The following is a 21,844-nucleotide window of genomic DNA, read 5'->3' as shown; positions in this document are numbered from 1 at the left end:
ATTCACATTCTAACTGAATATGTTGTGGTCCATCTTGAAATTCATCCTTAGAAGAACATGTACAGAGAAATTTTACATATCCATATGGCTGTTTAGCCAGGTTGTAGCTAAACTGTTTACATCACGGAACATTGATAGTTTGACTAATGCATAAACCTTACCAAAGGCGTTGGCTGGAAGGATATTTTCATAATATTCCTATACATGATATGAATATGAGCTAGTTTTTCTTATAAAGTCCCTTGCAAAAACATTCTTATGTTGTATTTATATAACCAAAATCAAATAAGCTGTTTAATCAGATATTAAATTGTATTAATTCTTTCATTCTACATAGCCTGCCTTTTCCATGCACGTTTTCTATAATTTAGGTATTTATCTATAATGCTTTCTTTTGTTTCGCTTTAGCAATCGTCTAATGTACCTCCATTTAAAAGCAATTATTTTGAATTTTAAAAGGGACATTTAGTTTTTAAAAGCAACTTAATGCATCTATATGTTCTTCATTTAATTTTTTAACACATATTTCAAGTGAAATTTAACATTTATATATACTATTCCAATCATTTAAAACGTTTCTAGTATTACACCACTGCTCATCATGTGCCAAATTAAACTAAACTCAGTGGTGTAACGGCCCTAATGGCCAAGGCCTGCAGTGCTCGAAATCTGCTTTCTTGACCGTGGGCCCCGGGCTGCGTAAGCATAAGCCCTGAACAAGGGGTCAGGTTGTCGCAGGACCCCCCAGTGTTTAGTACCCACTGGCTTTGCCATAATACCCAAGCAAACTTGGTACTCATTTTATCAACCCAAGTGATGAAAATCAAGGGATGAAAGGCTGAGTCGACCTTGCTCAGCCCAGGAATCGAACCCCGGACCTGTCATCATTTGCTAGTGAGACCTTAAAGAATTACAGTTAGCTCAAGTTATATGTTCTTTCTACCTGTCAGGCCACAAAATATCAGACAATGTAGTAATGTTAAATTTCAAAAAGTTCTTATATTTAACTCCCCCCTTTTTTTTTCTTTCCCTGGAGCTATATGTTTTATAGAAAGATAAAAGCAACAAGATACATATTCTTAGTCAGAAAATACATATTATTACAGAAAAATATTATAGATGTTGCCATTCAGCCCTTCTTGCATTATGTGCTGCAAGATAATACTATCTGTCATTAGCACTGATTAGATTCCTCTTAATAATTTGGAATTTGTTACCTTTTTAATAATCTCCATATTTATCAAGCATATTTTTCTGTTTATGAATTATTTCCTGTTTGTAAAAATCAATGTCTAACTGAAGGTTTATAAAAAAGCGAATGTATATGTTAAAAATACTTTAATGTAACTTGCATTATGTTTTTTTAAGCAAAGAAGACTTACAAAAACAAACCTTTAGATAACGTAGCAGACAGAAGAATGCTATGTCGATCTTTATTGCACTGGGAGATTATTTTTGTTACAGCTTCTTCAAAACCTTGTTCTAACAATCTGAAATTATTTTAAAAATTAATTACAGTATAATATATAAAAAACCATTATTCATTAAATATAATGAATGCTTTCTTTTACACCTAAAATGTTTCAACTGCTGAAATTTTGCAACTCAAACTATTTTACAGATGAACTTGAATTTAAAAAAAAAAAAAAAAAAAAAAATTACAGAGAAATTTTACATATCCATATGGCTGTTTAGCCAGGGTATGACCAAACAGTTAAGATCACTGAACATTGATAGTTTGACTAATGCTTAAACCTTGGCAAAGGGGTTGGCTGCAAGAATGTTTTCATAATATTCCCATACATGATGTAAATATGAGCTAGTTTTCCTTATAAAGTCCTTTGAAAAAACATTCTTATGTTATATTTATATAACCAAATCAGATATTGTTTGTTCAGACCACCTGTTTAATCAGATATTATATTGTATTAGTTCTTTCATTCTACATAGCCTGCCTTTTTTTGTTCCATGCAAGCTTTCCATAATTTAAGTACTTATCTACAATGCTTTCTTTTGTTTCGCTTAAGCAATGGTCTGATGTACCTCCATTTAAAAGCAATTATTTTGAATTTTGAAAGGAACATTTAGTTTTTAAAAGCAACTTAATGCATCTATATTTTTTCATTTAATTTTTTAACACATATTTCAAGTGAAATTTCAGTAACATATTAAATCTGTCAGCCTTAGTAAAAAAATATTTAACACTATGAATAATTTTTAAAACCACATGTTCTTTTTATCACGAGGAAAGAACAGCAGATACCAAAAATTTTTAAATTCATTAAAATTTTTAAATGCTACATTCAATTTTATGAAAATTTTCTTACAAATAAATATTTAATACTTTAAGAACTAATTCAATTTTTTTTAGTAGATACATTTAAAAAGAATCTTATAAAACTTAAATGCAAAAATTCAAAACACAAAATTTTTTTAATTATTTCTCACCATTCTTCTAGAACAAATGTTTTAATGCAAAAATTGCTGTGAAGTTAGTTAGATAAGTTTGTAAATTGAAGATGCATCAAAGAATGCATCACAACTTTTCTGTAATAACAAATAAAGATGTTTATTTTGGCAAAAAAGTGTTAAAAAAGATATATAAAAAAGGATTTTACATATTTTTTTTTTTTCCAAAATCTGAGCCTTTTCCAAATCTTTCGTATCTCCTTTATTTGATTATTTTCTCTTATTATTTAGCTTCATAACTTTTCCTTTTTATTTCTATTTAATTTTATTTATTTATTTAGTTTGGAGATAGAGAGGCTTTCTTCGGAAGAAGGTTAAGGATTTATTATTCCTATTATACCTTGACACATTTTACATCCTTGTCATGGCGTATGTAAGAATATTGAATTAATGTAGCTATATATTTAGTTATATACCTATATTACTAGAAGTAAGACTGGATTTCTTCTGGAAGAAACACATTTCTTCCAGAATAGTGGAAGAAACTGGGGGGGGGGGACAAAAAAAAGGAAAAAAAAGAAGAATGAGACTGGAAAAAATGAACAATGATGTAATCTTGGAGCTGCTAAGGGGGGAAAAACACTAATAACAATTTAATTTATTTGAAAAATTTCTTTTTATTATTTCTGTAAATGTTTATGATTTCTAATATGAAAAAGTAAAAATTTCTCCATCACAGAAAAAATTTGACACCCTGCTGAGAATACACCACTTCCAAAATCTTAATTTACCTAGATGCCATTTAAAGTACAGGGTGGTTATAAAACAATGTGAGGTATTCAAAGTCCTCTAATGAGTAAAGTATTGAACAAAAAATATCCAAATTTGATAGGTGTACAGAATGAACCATGGGATTTCAGTTCTCCCCCCCAAAAAATTTTTTTAAATATTTTGGAGCTGTTTACTAAATAAAATGCATTAATTTAGATAATTATGCTCTGTGTAGTGATTATGAGTATGAAAGAAAAGGCTAAGAGAATTCTCATCAAGCTGAGGCCAAATGTCTTTTGATAGCTCTTACCTAATGGGACTGTGCTTTGTTAGGCAAGCTGTATTAGCAGCAGAACAAGAATGCCAATACTGCCCTTCGTGAATTTCAGCAGTTAATGAAATTACAAAAAGGATGAATGAGTTTAACAAACTTACAAAACATGGTTCAATGATTTAAAACTACAGGAACTCTAGCTTAGCAACCAGGCAGGGAATGCAAATTGGTTAGTCAGCAACAAGATGAATAAGTTGCTATTGCTATTGTCAAAAAGGAGATGGCAAAGGCAAAGGGTGCAGCAGTGCTCAGGCATCATCCTGGCACACACAGATTCCATACTCAACAGTGCAGAATGTTATCAGATGTATCAGATGTTGAAGTTTAACCCATATCAAATCTCCTCTATTCAAGAATTGCTCTCTCGCAATGTGGCCATCCAATTTGACTTTTCATTGAGATTATTAGCACACATGCAAGTTAATGGTACATAGCTGTGACATATTTTATGGAGTGACAAGACACAGTAGTGTTAACAAACACAGCTGCTCCATTTGGACTATGGATAATCCGCAAACTTGTGTGCAGGCTCCATTTGCCAAAAGTCACAGGGAGGTGTGGCTTTACAGCATCTTTTATGGTCAATCCTTTTTTTTACATGGAAGATCATAAAAGTAAACCAGTGAGCTGTACTATTACTACTCACAGGTATGTCGATATACTACAGAATTCAGTGGTTCTACAATTACAACAATGAGGATGTCTCAATTCAACAACATTCATGCAGTATGGTACACCATCCCACATTGGACTTCAGATACAGAGTATGTTGCCAGCAAAGTCATTAGTCGTGAATTTCCTATGGTATGACCACCGAGGTGAAGGTGTTCTGTATCAAAGGCATGTCTCTAATACTGCAACTTTGAAAAATTGAATAACATTACAGGTGACACAAATTAATTTTGATATTTTGCAAGCCACTATGGAAAATGTTGTGTTACATATGCAGCTCTTGGAACATCTCAGGTCATAGTGAACCTCATTTGTAACTAATAATCATTTGCTGTTCATAAAATTGATGCATGCTGTGTCATTTGTCATTTAATCATCCATTATTCACACTAATACACATTTCCAGTGCCTCCTTCCCTAGACACATGAAACACTTTTAGTTTAATAATAATTTTCAGCAATTTTTTATTAACATTTCACTTTTTGTTATGTTATTATAAAGAGCTAGAATTATGAAAGACTAATTCTTTGCAGTGCAATTTTATTTAGATAATTTATTGCAATTAATTACAAAAATAAGCAACAATACTTACTTGTCTGCTTCATCAATCACAAGCCATAGAATTTTGCTCAGTGACAAACAAGATGTACGTTCCATATGGTCCAAAAGTCGGCCAGGGGTACTAATAAGAATGTTGATACCTTTCCTTAACCTAAATGCACATAAATGTGCATAGTGTAGACACAATTCATAATTATCAATTGCTAAAATTCGCAAAACGAATAAAGTACATCAATAAAACAAGTATGTTTTGTTTTTTGTTATTTTTATTTAAAAAACTATAATTTTTAAGTAATAATAAGGTACTCTTTTTATCCCATTTAAAGGAGAGGAGAGAGAATCGATGAATTTTAAACCACATATTTTTCAGTAGTTACTTAACAAATTTCCATGACCTATACTTTAATAAATCTGTAATATGAAACTTTTCAAAACTCATACACAAATTTTTAGCATCTTAAATAAAACACCTGAAGCTAATAAAAGCCAAACAGGATGGTATCTATCAGTATTTAAAATAGTCTTTGATTCCTCTAAGGTAATATAAACAGCATTATATTGAAAATTTTTTCCCCTGTTTTGTGCAAAAATAGCAAATAATACGATTAATATTTTTTTTAATATTTAGCAGAAACAGTTGATAAATAAAAATTGAAAGGTTTAAACCATATATGAAGGAGGGCAAAATTATAAAAATAGAATGCTATCCAATGCAAAGACAATCAAAAAATATGTTAGAAGGAAATATATTTTCACAAAAGGAAAATACAATTTTGGACTTAAGTTTAGCTCTTAATGCATTATTCAAAGCAGTCTTGATATATTCCTAATAAATTTTTGGATGATGATGTTCCACACTGAATTTTCAAATAACTTAATGTTATCCTTGTTTTCATCAACCCAATCTATTTCATTAAATTAATAATAGTATTTTTAGGAAACAACCAATTTTTTTTTTTTTTTTTTTTTTTTTTTTTTGTCGTCTGGAATGAATAAAAATATATCAATGTTCAAAACAACAAGAAAATACATTAATAAATTAAGAAAATTTAAGTTCTTAATATACCCACATTAAGTAATATCTAATAAGTAAAAAGGATAAAACCATAAAAATAAAATGACCTCCGTTGATACTTATTTCCTTAATCCAAAAAGCATTATGTTCATTACAAAATACAACATCTGCATATTGTCATTTTGAAGTTACAGCATACAATGCTAAATTACATTTTAAAAATACTACACAGTAAGTGGAGCAAGTGCAATCTTATATTATTACTATTCTTTGTACTTGATCTCCACTAGTTTTCTTCTAACCATTTAGGAAAAATTTTAGACTCAGGTTAAAATCCCAGTGAATAATTTGGTAGCTTGAATGTTATCAAAGTTTTCTCCAAGTGTAATGTAAATATGAGCCAATTTCTCTTTTGGAACCTTCTCATAAGTAAGAGTCTGCCATAATTATTTGCTTTGTTATAATCAAAACAGAGAAATAAACCACACACTGGAAAGTTAACCTCTATAGATTATAAAGTTATTTACATGAGTCAAAGAGTACTGTAAATTGTTTACTTGTTTTCTGTTTTAGATAATAAAATACCTAGACACGCATCTTGCATCCAATAAATTCAAAAGTAAATTGCTTAAACTGATTTCTGACATACAACATAACTATTTTAACAGAACTACTTTATGGTGGAAAAATTGTGACAGATTTTGAAAATATAATTCCGAATTTTATTTGACCCAGTACATAATTTTATAATTCTGATATACCATAAACAAAAAATTTCTTCACAATAAAATATTAGAAAATTATTAAATAAATTTTGCAATATGTTTATATTTACAGAATGCTCCATAACAAATAGAACAAACACAAATTCACAACACCAAGCAATTAGCTAACGTTATAAATCATATATTCTGAATTGAAAGATGAATAATTAGCAAAATTCAACTAGAATTTTATAAATTGGTAAATATTTTGTAATTAGCAAACAGTTGCTGAGCTTTCTTTACCTGTGAAAAGCTTCTTAAACATTAATTTACTTTGATTAGGTGTATTAGTTTATTTCCAAGACTGAGAGGTCAGATTGCTGAAGACCAACAATAGAAAAGTGGAAAGAATTATTATATTAAGTATCGACAGTTACTTATTAGACAATTTGTATTTTATTGGAAGGATTTTTTTTTTTTTTTTTTTTTTTTTTTTTTTTTACATACAGCTTATATCTTATAAGCAAGGTACTTTAATGTTTTTTCATTAAGTGTAAAAGAGGTAAAATTGATCTTCAGACATTGCAATTAAGTTTAAGCATGATACCGTAAAAAGTTGTGCTGTTATTTTTATTTACAGAGTCATTTATTTACATGTGGAAATTCCAAGCAATTTCAAACTGTACCTTCTATTAATTCAGTTTGTGTTTTTATTTATTGCTTTCCATATTAAGTATAACTGTTATTCCAATAACAAGGTACTGTTACAACTAACATGTTGAGAGAGTGTAACCACATAACTGCACTACATTTTTTGGGGGGTGATGTGAGAATAACTACTCACATTGCAAAAACTCTTATTTGGAAGCCAAATATGATATCTGAACACAAAATAATAAATGGGATTTTAAGAAATGCTTAGATATTATTATAGACATTAAAAAAATAATAATTAAAAAGCAGCTGACTATCTGTGATTTAAATCTGTTTGCCATCAAGAAAGAAAGATTTCGAAAACATTTTGCAAAATGCAAGAATTTTATGCTCATTTTTAATATGATTAATTCACAAAAGATATAAATAAGAATATATATAAATTACCTGGCCTTTTCTGATTTCTTCTTTTCACCACCTATTAAATATCCTGGCACAATCCATGTAAAAGCCTAAACATAATAATGTAATAAACAAAGCAAAATATATGGCAATTAAAAATACATTTAATTAGATTAATAAAAAATTTCCCTGGCAAATTGTTTTTTAAAGTATTCTATCTGCTCAAGAAATATATTTTTTTCCTCTTAAAATTAATCATTCTCTAATTAGCACAAGAGAAATTAAAAATTAAAGAAATAAGCACTTATTTTTTATACATTTTGAGAAGCAAATTTAATTTTTTCATAGTAAAAACAGTAATGAAATTGCAAAGTTTTGACTATAGGAAGGGGCAGGGTAACTTTGACATATGCAAAAGTTTTGCTTAATAACACTGAATGACAGCTATGTTACATGAAGTTGGTGGCAATGCAAAAAAAAAAAAAAAAAAAAATCTGATGTGTACACCACATGACTTCCTTGTACGGAATATTAAATTATACGCATTTTTTCTTGCATTTTATTTAAACTTATGAGATTGAATTAAACCTACTTCGCCGACAGCGCATAAACCACAATAGAATAAATGCATTCCTTAAAATTCACTTTGTTTACCATAGCGACACTCTGGCACTAGGTTTACTTAACAGTATTATATTTCCTTCATATTATAACTCAGAATGCACAAAATGTATATCATTTAAAGAATTATCTAATCGTTGACACATGTTCTATTCAAATACTATAATAAAGCTAGAACTATGTATAAAACAAATTAAGCAAATATTAAACAAAAAAGAAACAGTTTTTCACAGACGATTGAGTATTTCTCATTTAATTAATTCAGTTCTTACTTCGCGAGAAGGCAAAAATACACAAAAACTCAAAATATCTATATTAAAAATTATGAAGTAAATCTCAAACGCTTATTTCCTCGAAAAAATTCCAGAAAGAATTAAGCATGATTTAATTGGCAATAATAAATGAATGTGTTATCTTTGTTGTTGTGAAGCTAAGTTTCTCTACATTGGCAACAAATCCACTAGTCTCCTGTTTCAAATGTAAACATTAATGGCCGCCATTAAAAACAGGCTTAGCGGCAATTAAACAACTTTAAAATTGCTGATAATTCTAAAAATATTGCACACAGATTTACTAAAGGCATAAAATCCTTAACCAGAAGATAAAAACAACATAATTCAATTATTTTTAAAGCAAAAAATGTACAATTTACAAACATATAAGAGTAAAGAAACCGAGATCACTGAGCCGGGTAATAGAGTGGATATATATATAAATATATTTATATACGTTTGGTGCGGCCGATTGCAACCAAAATACGAGGTGCACATCTACATGTTATAGCAGTCCTATATACAAAATTTCAACGTTCTGAGGCTACTCGTTTTTGAGTTATGTGAGGTACGCACGTACGTACATACATTCGTACAGACGCCACGAAAAATTCTCTTCAGAATTAATTTTAAAGCAGTTTTATATTTTTTTTGAAGGAAAAGAGTATTTTATTCTGTCCTTACATACAGATATCATGCAAAAACATCATTAAATTGCATTCGATAGCGGTCAAAATGGATATTTTCGTTGAAATATGCTGCCTGAAACTTTTCGCGATTACAATACTTCCCTTTTACTTCGTACAAGGAAGTAAAAAGTATATTTACAATAAAAGCATAGCATGCAGCAAAAAGTGCACTGCAGGTTCAGGTAGGTGGGACATTAGAATGTTACTATTGGTTGTACAGGTATAGTCTCAATGCACTAGGCCCACCAGTGGCCAAGCGGTCAAGACGCTGAATACTGGGTAGTTCGATCCGAGGTTCGAATCCCATGAACGGGCTGGCAGCATGGGAGTTTTCATGGTTTTCCCCGCGTGTAACGTGTATCCCTTAGAAAGTCCTCCACGAAGGTATCCCTCCCTTTAGGCAGATAGCCCTCGTGTACTTTGCCATAATTAAATAATCCAATCCCTCTTCCTCTACCACCAAACAACTTGAAAGGAGTTCTGGCTTGCTAGCATAAATGCTCCCATGCCAGAGAGGCACTATAACACTTACTAATATCCATGCCTTCTCTAGGATTTAAACTCAGGTCCATCAGTGCAGCAGCCAGCATCACTAACAACTATACCAGTCAGGGTGGCAAATGTGCAATACACAGTATTTAAATCTTTTATAACTGTTCAATATAAGTTTTAGTAAATTTTTATGGAATACATGCTTAAAATGATCACTTGGACTGCTATTGCTAGAATCACATAAAACATAATCTAGCACACAGACATGGAAACAAAATACCAGTTTATCAGTTTATTTACCCATATAGAAAATAACAGAACTAACATTGAAATTTACTGTATGACCACAGAATTAAAATTTCCAAGTTTATTTTGATATAAATATTATTAAGTTATCCCAAACACTTTTTCTAACCAAACTTATTAAATTAAGGCCTGTTTTTTTCAATGATCCTATATTATACATCAAGAAATTGCGAAACAAGTCTATTAGGAAATCTGATAAAACAATAGATACTCGAGATATCGGAAAGATGAGTTATTATTTGTAATTCTTTCTGTTGTTAGTTTCTTATTTGTGGTGTGATATAATGATAGTTAAGATACACATCTAGGAAAGTATGTTATTAGTAGATAAAAAAAATTATCAAATTTTGACAGTAAATATAAAAAAAATATGACAAAAGTCAAAGTAACAAAACACTTTTGTAATTTTTCCTTAAATCTGAACAAAAGCTCTTAGCAACAGCACTGAAAAGTAATCTCAATCAGTAAACTTATTGTTAATCAGTAAACTTATTGTTTAATAATAATAATAATTAATTAACATTTTACTAACTGAACTTTTTCACTATAGGAACCATATGAAAAGTTTAACTTTACATTCCACGTACATGACAAGTATAAAGCTGATTTAAAAGCAATATATTTAGAGATATATAATGGATTACAAATAATACTGTTTCATGAGGAATGCTTCTTTAATAGTTATTTAACATTCAAAACAAAATCACTCAATAATAATACTTACTTTAGTTAACTTTGAAAAGCATTCAAAACACTGTAAGGCTAGCTGAAAATAAAAATAACATAATCAAGCAACTGAAATTATGATTATTCATGAGTACATCATCTTACATCAACAAAAGATTAACTTGATTATTTGAATATGAAGGTTTTGAATCAACTTTAAAAATTACTAAATTTTGAATTATAAAAATTAAAGGACTAGAACATGTAACATTTGCAGCACTATATAATGTCACTGGTGAGAGCCCAGTACTAATCAGTAAGCGATAGGCATGCACTCAGTCCATTATGAATCTCTTTTCCTCTGCCCGGTCAAAGCGGCACTCAATTATTAATTGTAATTCTTACTTCCTTCTTACATGGTATAAGAAACAGGAACAAAAATGAAATATAAGTAAAAAGTGAGCCTGACCGAGGCCCGAACCCACAATCTCAAAGTCCAAAATTTGCTACTGTGCGCTAAGCCAGTTAGCTATTGGTGCACCGTCATTTGTTGGAATGATTCCCTAGTCATTGCTTTCAGCAAAATGGATCAGTAACATCGCTGCTTGGAAGCCTGTTTGTAATTTTTCTGCAGAAGTTTTAGCTGTTTTGATTTTTCCAGTGCAGGAAATATTTGAAGTTCTGCGTGAGAACAGGGGAAATCTCTTCCATCATTACAGATAATGTTTTGAAATATTGTAATTCATCACTAATTGAAATTTTTGTATCAAATTTCAGTCCGGACAGAATGTTCCATGTTGGTTAGAATATTTCTGTCTAGTTGTGCTGGCATAAAATTTGCAACAGCATGCTATGTCAGTGGCCAGAGCCCAGTACTGGTCAGTAAGTGATAGGCATGCACTCGGTCCATACTGAGTTTCTTTTCCTCTACCCGGTCAAAGTGGCAGTCAATTGTTAATTGTAATCCTTACTATCTTCTTTGCCTTTTTAAGCAGCTTTATTATGTGTAAAAGAAAATAAATGTTAAGTTTTTCAATTTTGACTTTTATGAATTAATATACAGTCCACAACCACATGCTATAAACACAAAGAATATGGCATTTGCAAAACAAAAGTTATGTTTCAGCAACTATGAAAAGCAAACTATTCTATACCACACAGCAGTTTCATAGAAATGGATCTACAGTAAAGTACATTTAAATCTATCTACTTCAAAAAGCTTGCCTGTATAGAATTTTGAAAAAAGCTGAATTCATATTTACTCAAAATTACCCTTAATGTGATTCTAAGATAAACAAATAAAAAGATAAAGATGACAGTATTTAATTTCTATTTTGCAATCTACTTTCAATTGAATAAAAAAAATTAACCAGAAGACAAAGAAGGAAAACATACTTCTCTAGTTGGTACAATAATTAAAGCATAAACACCATCACTCCGTTGGACTTTAGGATTCATTTCCCGCAGCTTCTGAACAATAGGTACTGCATATGCCAATGTTTTACCTAAAATATAAATAATCAGTTACGATGAAATACAGCATTAAAAATTCAAAATAAAAGAACATGCATGCCCTATTCTAAAAACTTCAAGCAACAACAGATACAAAAAATTTACAACAAAACTACATTAAAATAAGAGATATTTAGTATTACAGAAACATACACTATTACTACAAGAATGCATGCAGACACCTTATTTAAGATGATGATAAATACCACATCTTTTAACATACTAGCTGGCTGAGCAGCCATCCACTAACTTTATATATATTGTTTTATACTACTCTAAAACTTTATATATATTGTTTTATACTACTCTAAATATCACTAAAATAGTTATTATAAAAAATAAAATATATATTGCTTTTCTAAAAAAATACAAAAATACAAATTCTACAAAAGTAAGGATATTTACAATAACAGAATCAACAGTTTGAAACCATGGACTAATTTCAAAAGTAATGGTGGTTTTGTAAAACAATGTAAAAAAGATTACCAATGGGAAGCACTAAATCCTATGATTTATTTAGAAAATCTTAATCATTACATGCTATCACAATGTGCTGGATGATAACTAATATCCTGTCATTCTTTCAGGCAAACTTGAAGAAACTGGTCTAATTTTGTCTGTCTGTTTAGCAATGGTCACCTCTGAATACTGAGTAAGTATAACTCCAGGAATATTCCTCCGAGTTTCTGATCCTTTAACAACCATCAACACCTTTGAATTTATTTAAGACTTAACATATCTCTAAGGATTTTGTTAAATGAAATAATACGAAATTAATATTTATGTTCGAACTATAATAATATTCCAACAACATTGTAATGGTATCATTATTTTTGTATGAAAAAGAGAGATAAAACTTGTTTTTCATACAAAACTCTCTATCATCTGGTGCATTCCACATCTTGATGTGTGCAAGTTGTTCATGCTAAAAAATGACCAAGATACTAATAAGAAGAACTAATCTATCCTTGAATAGATTACTTCTCTTTCTGTAAGCATGTTAATGATTATTCACAGCATTCGAAATAAAAATTTAAAAAAAAAAAAAAAAAAAACTAATATCTTATGATTAGCCACAGAACTTTAAATCTAAACCTGAAAAGCATATTTAAAAAAAATAACATTTGATTTAGCAACCAAAATCTTATGACTGCTTGCATAGAGAGAAAAGTAGCTAGTTAGTTGTTTTATCATGACAAAGCAAAGACCATCTGCCCTTTTTTTATTTTCATTTATTTATTTATTATTTATTTATTTATTTATTTATTTTGAAAGAGAAACTAACTTGTATTTACTTTAACTCGGAAAATAATTTTAAACCTCATACAGTTACCTTATTCATCAAGAATCAAACTCATGAATAAACTATTAACGTTAAGTAATTTTACCCACCCAGTCAGTGATAGATGAAAAAAGAAAAGAAGACTGAGTGTGATTCCTATGGCAACAGTAAATCAATATAAAATTAGTATCTTTTAATTAATTTATTTAAAAGATATCTTTGGAGGACTTTCTAAGATAAACTAAAACTAGTTCATATTCATGTTAGACAAGAGAAAAACCACAAAATACCTCATACATTAGCCCTTTTAGTGAGATTTGAACTTGTGCTGAATTACAGGTAATCAGACCAAGTCAAAAAGATGCTAAACACTATAATTAGTTCAACCTTGCATCAGTTATATGCAGTTCTGTTCCGTTCACATTTTCTCAAGATGATGAAATAAGCAAACATGTGCAGTAAAAAAGAAAGAGGAGTAGAGGATGGATAAATATGAAACCGACATCCAGAGCAAAGTGAATGCAAAAACAGTGAGTTATCAAAAATATAGTATTAAAACTATGGCATCTTATAAGCAAGCAGAAATTCAAAGTTTTGTGTCTTCACACCGAGAAATCCGTAATTTTCATGCAAAATTACATATGGTAATTTTAAAATGCTGCTTAATTTTGTTTTTCTAAAATATAAAAAGCATGTGCATGTGTTTTATTTTTAAATAATTTCTACTATTTTCTATATTATTTATATAATTGTGACCAGTAGATCAAAAACAATGAATCAATGGACTTCATAGGCTGCAATTTTTACAGATGGCATCACACAATATGAACATATAAGTTTTAGAACTACAGATTCAATTATTCAGAAATCTCTCTAATCCAGAATAGTTGAGGTTCTGTTGCTGCCAGTTACGGCAGATTCTACAGTAACACAATACAGTTGTGGCTCATATAACGATGCCTCACAGCAAAAAAAGGGTATGTTATTTCAAATGGTTATTATGATAAAAATGAGTTTAACGTACTCTTCATTTAGGTTATTTCTAGTACCAGACACGGCTGAAGGGAAAGTTAAAATAATCTTTTTTTTAAACCTTCAACTATTTTTTAACGTTTAGAGAATTTGATAACAGGAAGGAAAAGAACATTTTCATTTTTATTAGTTTTAAGATCTGAAAAATAATGAAGTTGCCTCAATAACGATATCAAAAAAGGTAAATAGTCTTTAGAAGCAATATAGGAGACACTACACTATGAAGGAATGCACTATTAGGAGTGGAAGGTATGCGAAATTTAAGTTATCAGAAGAAAATTAAGAAAATGAAAATATCCTGTATTTATTAAAATGCTCTAATTTAATTGTGGTTTGGTTTATGTGATTATGACAAAGCCTCGAGGGCTATCTGCCTATGGGAGGGGATGCCTTTGTGAAGGACTTTTTAAGGGAAACTGGCTCGTATACACATTACACATGGGGGAAAACCACGAAAACATAGAGCCCATTTGCAGGATTCGAACCTCAAACCGAACTACCAGTGTCCAGCGATTTTACTGCTTCGCCATTGGAGGGGAGGAGCCTCTAATTTAATTGTGCTTGACAGAAAATGAAAATAAATAAATAACACAAAATAAAATTCAAATGAATATATGATATACACATCAACAATCTGAAAGATATTTGCTCAGATATTATGTATTGATTAAGATATTTTTTACGGAAATAAAATGGTGCATGTCATTAGCTTTTATAATATAATGCATTATTTTATGTTTTTCTGTAATTTCATACAATCTTATATTGGTTAAGATCATATACAAACAAAATTATTATGCTGTATGAAGATTATTAGCAGTCAAAGAAAAAGCATATTTAAAACATAACAGATGCGATTAAAGAAATCTGTTTTTAGAAAGTAAACATCACAAAGCAAAATTCATGCCATTTACTGACTCTAGATACATAAATTAAGGTATTTCTTTGTTATAGCAGCACCCAACCATATTTGGCTATTTTAGATTTGCACTAAGATCTCAGCTATAATTTCACAAGCTCATGAAGTGCGAATGCAAAAATAAACAATACAATATATAACAACAATAGTATTCACATATCATTTCCTAAGAGTATTTTTAAGAATCCTTACCCTTATTATTATTATTTTATCACATGTAAATGTTGCAGTCAACAACAGCACTTTCACACATATTAAGCTATTTGTTACCCCATTTCATGAATATCAACTCCTCTGCCCAAGAATACACAAACCTAACAGCAGTGATGAACAATATTGTAGAACAACTGAACCAATTTCCAACATGGGGGCCCTTCTTTTTGGAATTTTTAGCACTGCATCTCCCAACGGTTTCGTCATTAACATAAAGCTTCATGCTGTGGCCATTTTCGCATACTCATATGTCAGGTAAAAGATATCTTTCTTGAAAAAAAATTATATGGCATCCAAATCATTCATTAGTAAATTAAAGATTGTTAATGTCATATCCACACACACACACACACACAAAAAAAAAAAAAAAAAGAGCAATGAATATGTTCTTAAATAAGCAATTCGAAAACTTCATCAAAAATGAATAAATAAGAACACACAGCGAGAGCAAAAATGCAACACAATGCTAGTACATGATTATGTGGCAAAGTACCAGAACATGCAGCCAGTGCTAATATACAATCATATATGGTGAGGTATAAGTACACGCAGACAGGTTTTCAGGAGATATCCTAGTTGATTGACAATCAATCTTGGGGGCTGCTATAACAAAAAGTACCCAAATTAAGTCTAGAGAGGAGTTTTGGTAATATCTATATATTTTTGTTTGTAAACTGAACTACCCAGTGTTGGATTAACCATTAAGCAATAAAGTACAACTCGATTATAACAAGCCCTGATTTAATGAGAACCTGGATATAACTAGAAAAGGGGAAATACTTGGTTGATGCAATGTTAAGTCTATAGGAGTATAACTCCTTTTTAACGAGCAAACTCCAGTTATAGCAAGCAATATTTTTGTGATTCATAAAATTTCTATTCATTTCTACCTCTCCAGCTCAGCTTTCTTTTAATGTTCCAATGTCAACCAAAAGTGAGGGACGAGTCATAAATCCTTACCAACTTATTTTGTACTATACAGAAATTAAAAATAACTTGAATAAGTATATATAATTTAGTAAGTATGTATACATTTTTATGACTTTTTCACAAACCTGTTTTTTATGAGCTCTCTGTTATAATGGGCAAATATTATGGTTCTTTTGCACTCATAATAAGCGAGTTCAACTGTATAAGCATGTGCTTAGGGCATCAAGGAAAAAGGTCAATAGGTATTCAAGAACGAGAGCACTAAAAAATGTCCCATTGCCAGTTTTGCCATGGAATGTCTGGTGCAGCTATACAAAAACTAAGAAAGAGAGAAGGAATGAAGAAAATTGGCTTAAACATATGAAGGAACATCAAAATCTTTTAAGTGCTTGGCCCTGGAACTATCATACTGCACTGTTTTAGCTAATTAAAAAACAATAACTTTACAAACAAGCAGCCACCTGTGATAATAATAATAAAATTACAAAAAATTTCTAGTATTAGGTGATCATTTCTTATTATGATATATAAATTACTATTTCCAGGGCTTACATTACATGATTGAAACCTCATGAAAAATTATTGTGAGCCTTGGATGACTGAAGATACTTTTAGCTGACCTAAAATAACCTATTTTCAATAACTCCATGCAGAAAAGGGCATTTGCCTAGCTACTTGATTATATTTTACATTTTTGCATACCCCCATAATTGATACATTATAAAGAACAATGCTTTAATTTGAAATTTATAAAATCAACACTGACCAGAACCAGTGCAAGACTTGATTAAAGCATCTTGACCCTGCAGTAGGATGGGTATACTGCTTTCTTGAACTTTTGTCAACCGTACAGCTTCTAATCTGCTTTTCAAACATGAAACCTGAAATTAACAGGTAAAATAAAATTACAAAATCAATAACATTGAGCGAACATAACTACACATAATACCAACATTAAATTTTTCAAGTTTAAGAGTTTGTAATATATGCTGTATCCCCCTTCACCAAAGGGGATAAACAATTCTTTTTTTATTGGTATCGCAGAATACTAGAACAAGAATTTTAATGCTCATCCATTGCTTTAATTCACGTATTAGAGTAATGCTTTATAATCTAATAAAATTAAAAACATTAAAGAAATTCACAGGGGAAAAAAATAAATAAATAAGAAAGGAAATAGGAGGAGGGGGAAAAAGAGAGGTTATTTCTAAAAAATGCCTCTTCTCTTTAAGATTAAAACACTTTGCTTTATGGAACACAAATTGTCTCAATAAATCATAGGATGAATTATAATATACAATCAGATAAAAATTATTTTCTCTGATCAGAAAATCCATTAATAAATAATTTACCAAAATAAAAGTAACAATAGTAAATTGCACAAAGGAGTATATTTGCTAGTAAATGGCAATTTAACATATACAGGACTTGGACAAAAATATGGAAACACCAAAAAAACATATATTGCTGCGACAAACACGGTGTAGGAAAATCGTTGGCGTTCAAAATAGCTTGCAGTCTTCTCGTAATGAACAAATAGAGGTCTTTTATGCTTTGCAAGGAAACCTTGTACCTTTCTTCCTGTAAAGTGTTGACAATGATGGCAGTGGATAGCCTTCACACAGATTTTGTCTCAAAATAGCTCACAAAAGCTCAATAATATTGATATCTGGTGAGCTGGTGAGACTGTAGTGGCATCGTAGATGTGAAGTTCCCCCCTCATGCTAAAAAAAACCTGGATGATGTGAGTGAAAAAGAGCTTTTCCTTCTTGGAATATGGGATCACAATGGGGGGGGGGGGTATTGTACCATGGAATGGAAATGATCAGTCAAAATGGTCATATAATCCTTGGCAATAATGTGACTCTGAACAGTAATGATGAGTCCCATGGAATACCATGAGGTGGCTGCCCAAACCATGACCAAACTCCTACCATGTTTCACTCTCAGTAACAAACAGTGTCTTTCATATGCATGAGATGGCGTTCACCAGACATAAACTCAATCAGAAGTCAGGAAAAGTGTGAAGACTCATCCAACTAAATGACATTCTTTCTTTGCTCTACAACTCAAGTTTTACAACTTTGGCACCACTTCTCCTCTTACAGGCATTTTGATCACTGATGAGTGGTATTTTAATTGCAGCTTTCCCAAAAATACTCTGCTTGTGGAGCTCCCTATGTACTGTTTTGGTGCTGACAGAGTTTGTGAGTGCAACATTCAATTCAGCAGTCGCATTAGCAACTGCAGTCTTCTTATTTTCCATTACAATCTTCTTCAATGATCATCTGTCATGATCATTCAACACACATTTTCATCTGTGCTGTGATTTAGTAGATGTAATTTTTCCGGTTTTCTTGTATGAGTTAAAAATCTTAGATACTGGGCCTCTTCAAACACTTCAGCTACCTCGGTTACGGAAGCACCCACTATATGAGCCCCAACAATTTCCCCATGTTCGAATTCATTTAGCTCTGACATAATGAACTCACAACTGCACAGAACAGTCTTGACAATAAATGGCACTTGCCAGGTATTCAGGATGTTGTAGAGGTGGTGTTAATGAGCAAACACATTAGCTTTTGCAAGAATAAAAATGCTTTTTTTAGCTTTTGCAAGAATAAAAATTTTAGTCAAACATGCATTTTACGAAGTGTTTCCATATTTTTGTCCAACCTATGTATATTAAAATAACATAGAATACAATTTTTTTGGAGTTTTAGGTAATTCTATTTCAAAGGGAAACAATTTTCACAAAAGAATCCTAAATGAGGCTTGAACTTACACTGTTTATCAGAATAATACTGGGGGAAAATTCCATTGAGTGGTAACTGTGCTTTTTAAAAACTTGTCATACAAAAGTTAGCAAGATTGAGAGTTTTCATAGCTGTATACTACATCAAGGTAGCTCTTCACGCAATAATGCATCAGTTGCATTTATCATTCACAAGTCTTCCCATTTTTTACTCAAGGTTTACTTTTGCATAATTTTCTGGTCTGTGTGAAGATATGCGGCATGGAATTAAAAGGAAAGATACATAATTGTTCATAAATCTTAAAATGATTGTCATATCCTATATATAAGTAACGACACCAGTCATCAAGGTGGAAGTTTAAAGCAAAATATTGCTCTTTATCTAGGTAGATAATCAATATACACTGGTGTGCAAAAATTAAGGACGAGACGGTGTTTTCAATTAACTTTGTACAAAAGCTTTCCAAATCAACACATTTAATACCGTAAGATCCCCAATACGTAACGACATGAGTAATGTAAGCAACACTTACTAAAAGAGAAATCAGAGGGATAAAAAGAAGCTTTATTGAAAAAGTAGCATGGAGCACAATGCGACTGAAGGCCGAAACATCCCTGTGATGGGTGTCCAGCAAGAAACATCCGGTCTTTAATAGGGGATATGATCTCCCCTGACTGCTAGGCAGGTTTCACAGCATCTGCCCATGCTGAAAATGAGGGTGTCAATGAGTTGTTGAGGCATTGCTGCCCATTCATCTTGCAGCGCCAATCGAAGCTCCAGAATCGTTACTGGTGGTAAGGTACGAGCTGCCAAGCGTCTGCCTAGAAAATCCCATACATGCTCGATGGGATTGAGATCCGGATATCGTGCCGGCCAATCCATACGTTCAATATCCTCACTCTCTAAGAGCTGTTCGGCAGCTACTGTGCGATGACATGGTGCATTGTCGTCCATGGAAAGGAACTGCGGACCCATAGCGCCTCTAAAAAGGCGCACATATGGAAGAAGAATCTTGTTACAATAGCGGGTCCCGTTGACTGAACCTGCGTCGAAGATGTGAAGGTCTGTACGACTACCAAGCATGATGCCTCCCCAAACGAGAACACCGCCATCTCCATACCTGTCCCTTTCAATGATGTTCGAGGGATGATTGCGGCTTCCCCGCTCTCTCCAGATGAGTATGCGATGAGAATCACTACTCAGACTGAATCTGCTCTCATCTGTAAAGAGTACTCGTCCCCATTCATTGTCTCTCCAATTCCAGTGTTCCCGGCACCACAGAGAATGCCTTCTCCGATGGGCAGGCATTAGAGGTACACACCGTACAGGGCGTCATGCAAACAGACCACCACCGTGCAGTCTTCTGGCCATGGTAAAACACGATATCGGTCGTCCAGTCGCCTGTATCGTGTGTCTAGCGATTTCTCCCGCTGTCTGCCGCCTGTTTCTTCTGGCCTGTAAGGCAATATACCGGTCATCTGCGGGTGTGGTTCCTCGTGGACGACCACTACTAAACCCCCGGATAGCTGTTCCTGTAGTTTGAAATTGTCTCCAAAGTCATGAAACGATGCTGTGAGCAATTCCGAACTCTGCAGCCACACTTGTCACACTGTGGCCTTCCTCCAACTTCCCAATGATTCGACCTCGGGTAAAAGCGTCTAACAGATTGATTATTCGCCATTTCTCGCTGAGGCAGCAACTCGGTGTGATTTTAACTGCTATATGGCGTGCAATCTCTTTGCCAGAAATACTGATCTTACACCGACAACATGCTTTATACTACTCAGACACTCCCCCATTACGTCTACCTGCATATCTGCGCATGTGCTACCGTACATCACCTTACTTAATCGCCTGATTGGTCTTTCTATCCGCTCTGCCTTTTTGTTCAGCTGATATGCTAATTTTTCGACTTCGTCCTTAATTTTTGCACACCAGTGTATACACAAGTTACGGATTGAGAATATAATTTTTAAGCATTTGAACTATGTTCCTTTTTTAATGGACATTCACTTCTCATGCTGTGCTGCTACTGCTCATTTATTTCCAGATAAAGTCCCGTATTAGGCCTATTAATGCACTTATTTCCACTTAATGCCAGGTTTCCATAACTTTGAAAATATACCGCTGCATGCTATTTTGTAGAAGGCAGATCCAAAATTTTAATCATTTCTTAAAAATGAGATAAGAAAACAGAAAAATAGCAGTTAAATTATATCCTTCTTTACCAGGGTTTAACTTCCAAAATTAGAACTATGCCCTGTGGAAAGGTGTTTGAGAAAAAAAAAAAAAATAAAATAAATAAGTAAATAATTAAAATGAGACAAAATGTAAAGACATAAAAATAAATAATTAAACTAAATTAATAATAAATAATTAAATAATAAATAATTAAATAATAAATTAAAATAGCACATTTCAGATTGTTTAGGACTCCAGCTGGAATTATAATTTCACTTAAACTGAGAAGTATTGGAGCAGGGTCTGATGGACTCCAGCCAAAGTTAAGCCCCAATTCTTACAAAAACTAAACTAGCTTTTGATGGTTTAATCAGTTTTACATAAAACCTATGCTGAGGTCTCATGAATGTGTTGTGATGTCCCTTATTTATTGTTGCTGCTAAATCAGAT

The 21,844-nt window shown here is 31.8% G+C and overlaps 1 protein-coding gene across 1 annotated transcript in view; it reads right to left on the bottom strand.

Moving 5' to 3' along the window:
- Window positions 1-21,844, bottom strand: part of LOC118191018 (ATP-dependent DNA helicase DDX31) — a 70,635-nt gene that overhangs the window by 41,185 nt on the left and 7,606 nt on the right. Inside the window, exons 4-9 of the mRNA XM_035361813.2 lie at window positions 17,224-17,338; window positions 11,965-12,074; window positions 10,628-10,669; window positions 7,569-7,633; window positions 4,780-4,899; window positions 1,393-1,490 (exon numbers count right to left, since the gene is read on the bottom strand). Of these exons, the coding sequence (XP_035217704.2) occupies window positions 1,393-1,490; window positions 4,780-4,899; window positions 7,569-7,633; window positions 10,628-10,669; window positions 11,965-12,074; window positions 17,224-17,338 (550 nt within the window). The remainder of the gene's footprint in view (window positions 1-1,392; window positions 1,491-4,779; window positions 4,900-7,568; window positions 7,634-10,627; window positions 10,670-11,964; window positions 12,075-17,223; window positions 17,339-21,844) is intronic.

Source organism: Stegodyphus dumicola, chromosome 2 (assembly GCF_044657685.1).
Source record: "Stegodyphus dumicola isolate Sdum_Otavi_A_Nest chromosome 2, ASM4465768v1".
Taxonomy (NCBI): domain Eukaryota; kingdom Metazoa; phylum Arthropoda; class Arachnida; order Araneae; family Eresidae; genus Stegodyphus; species Stegodyphus dumicola.
The sequence above is the reverse complement of the archived record's forward strand: the minus strand, read 5'-3'. Positions and strand labels throughout refer to the sequence as shown.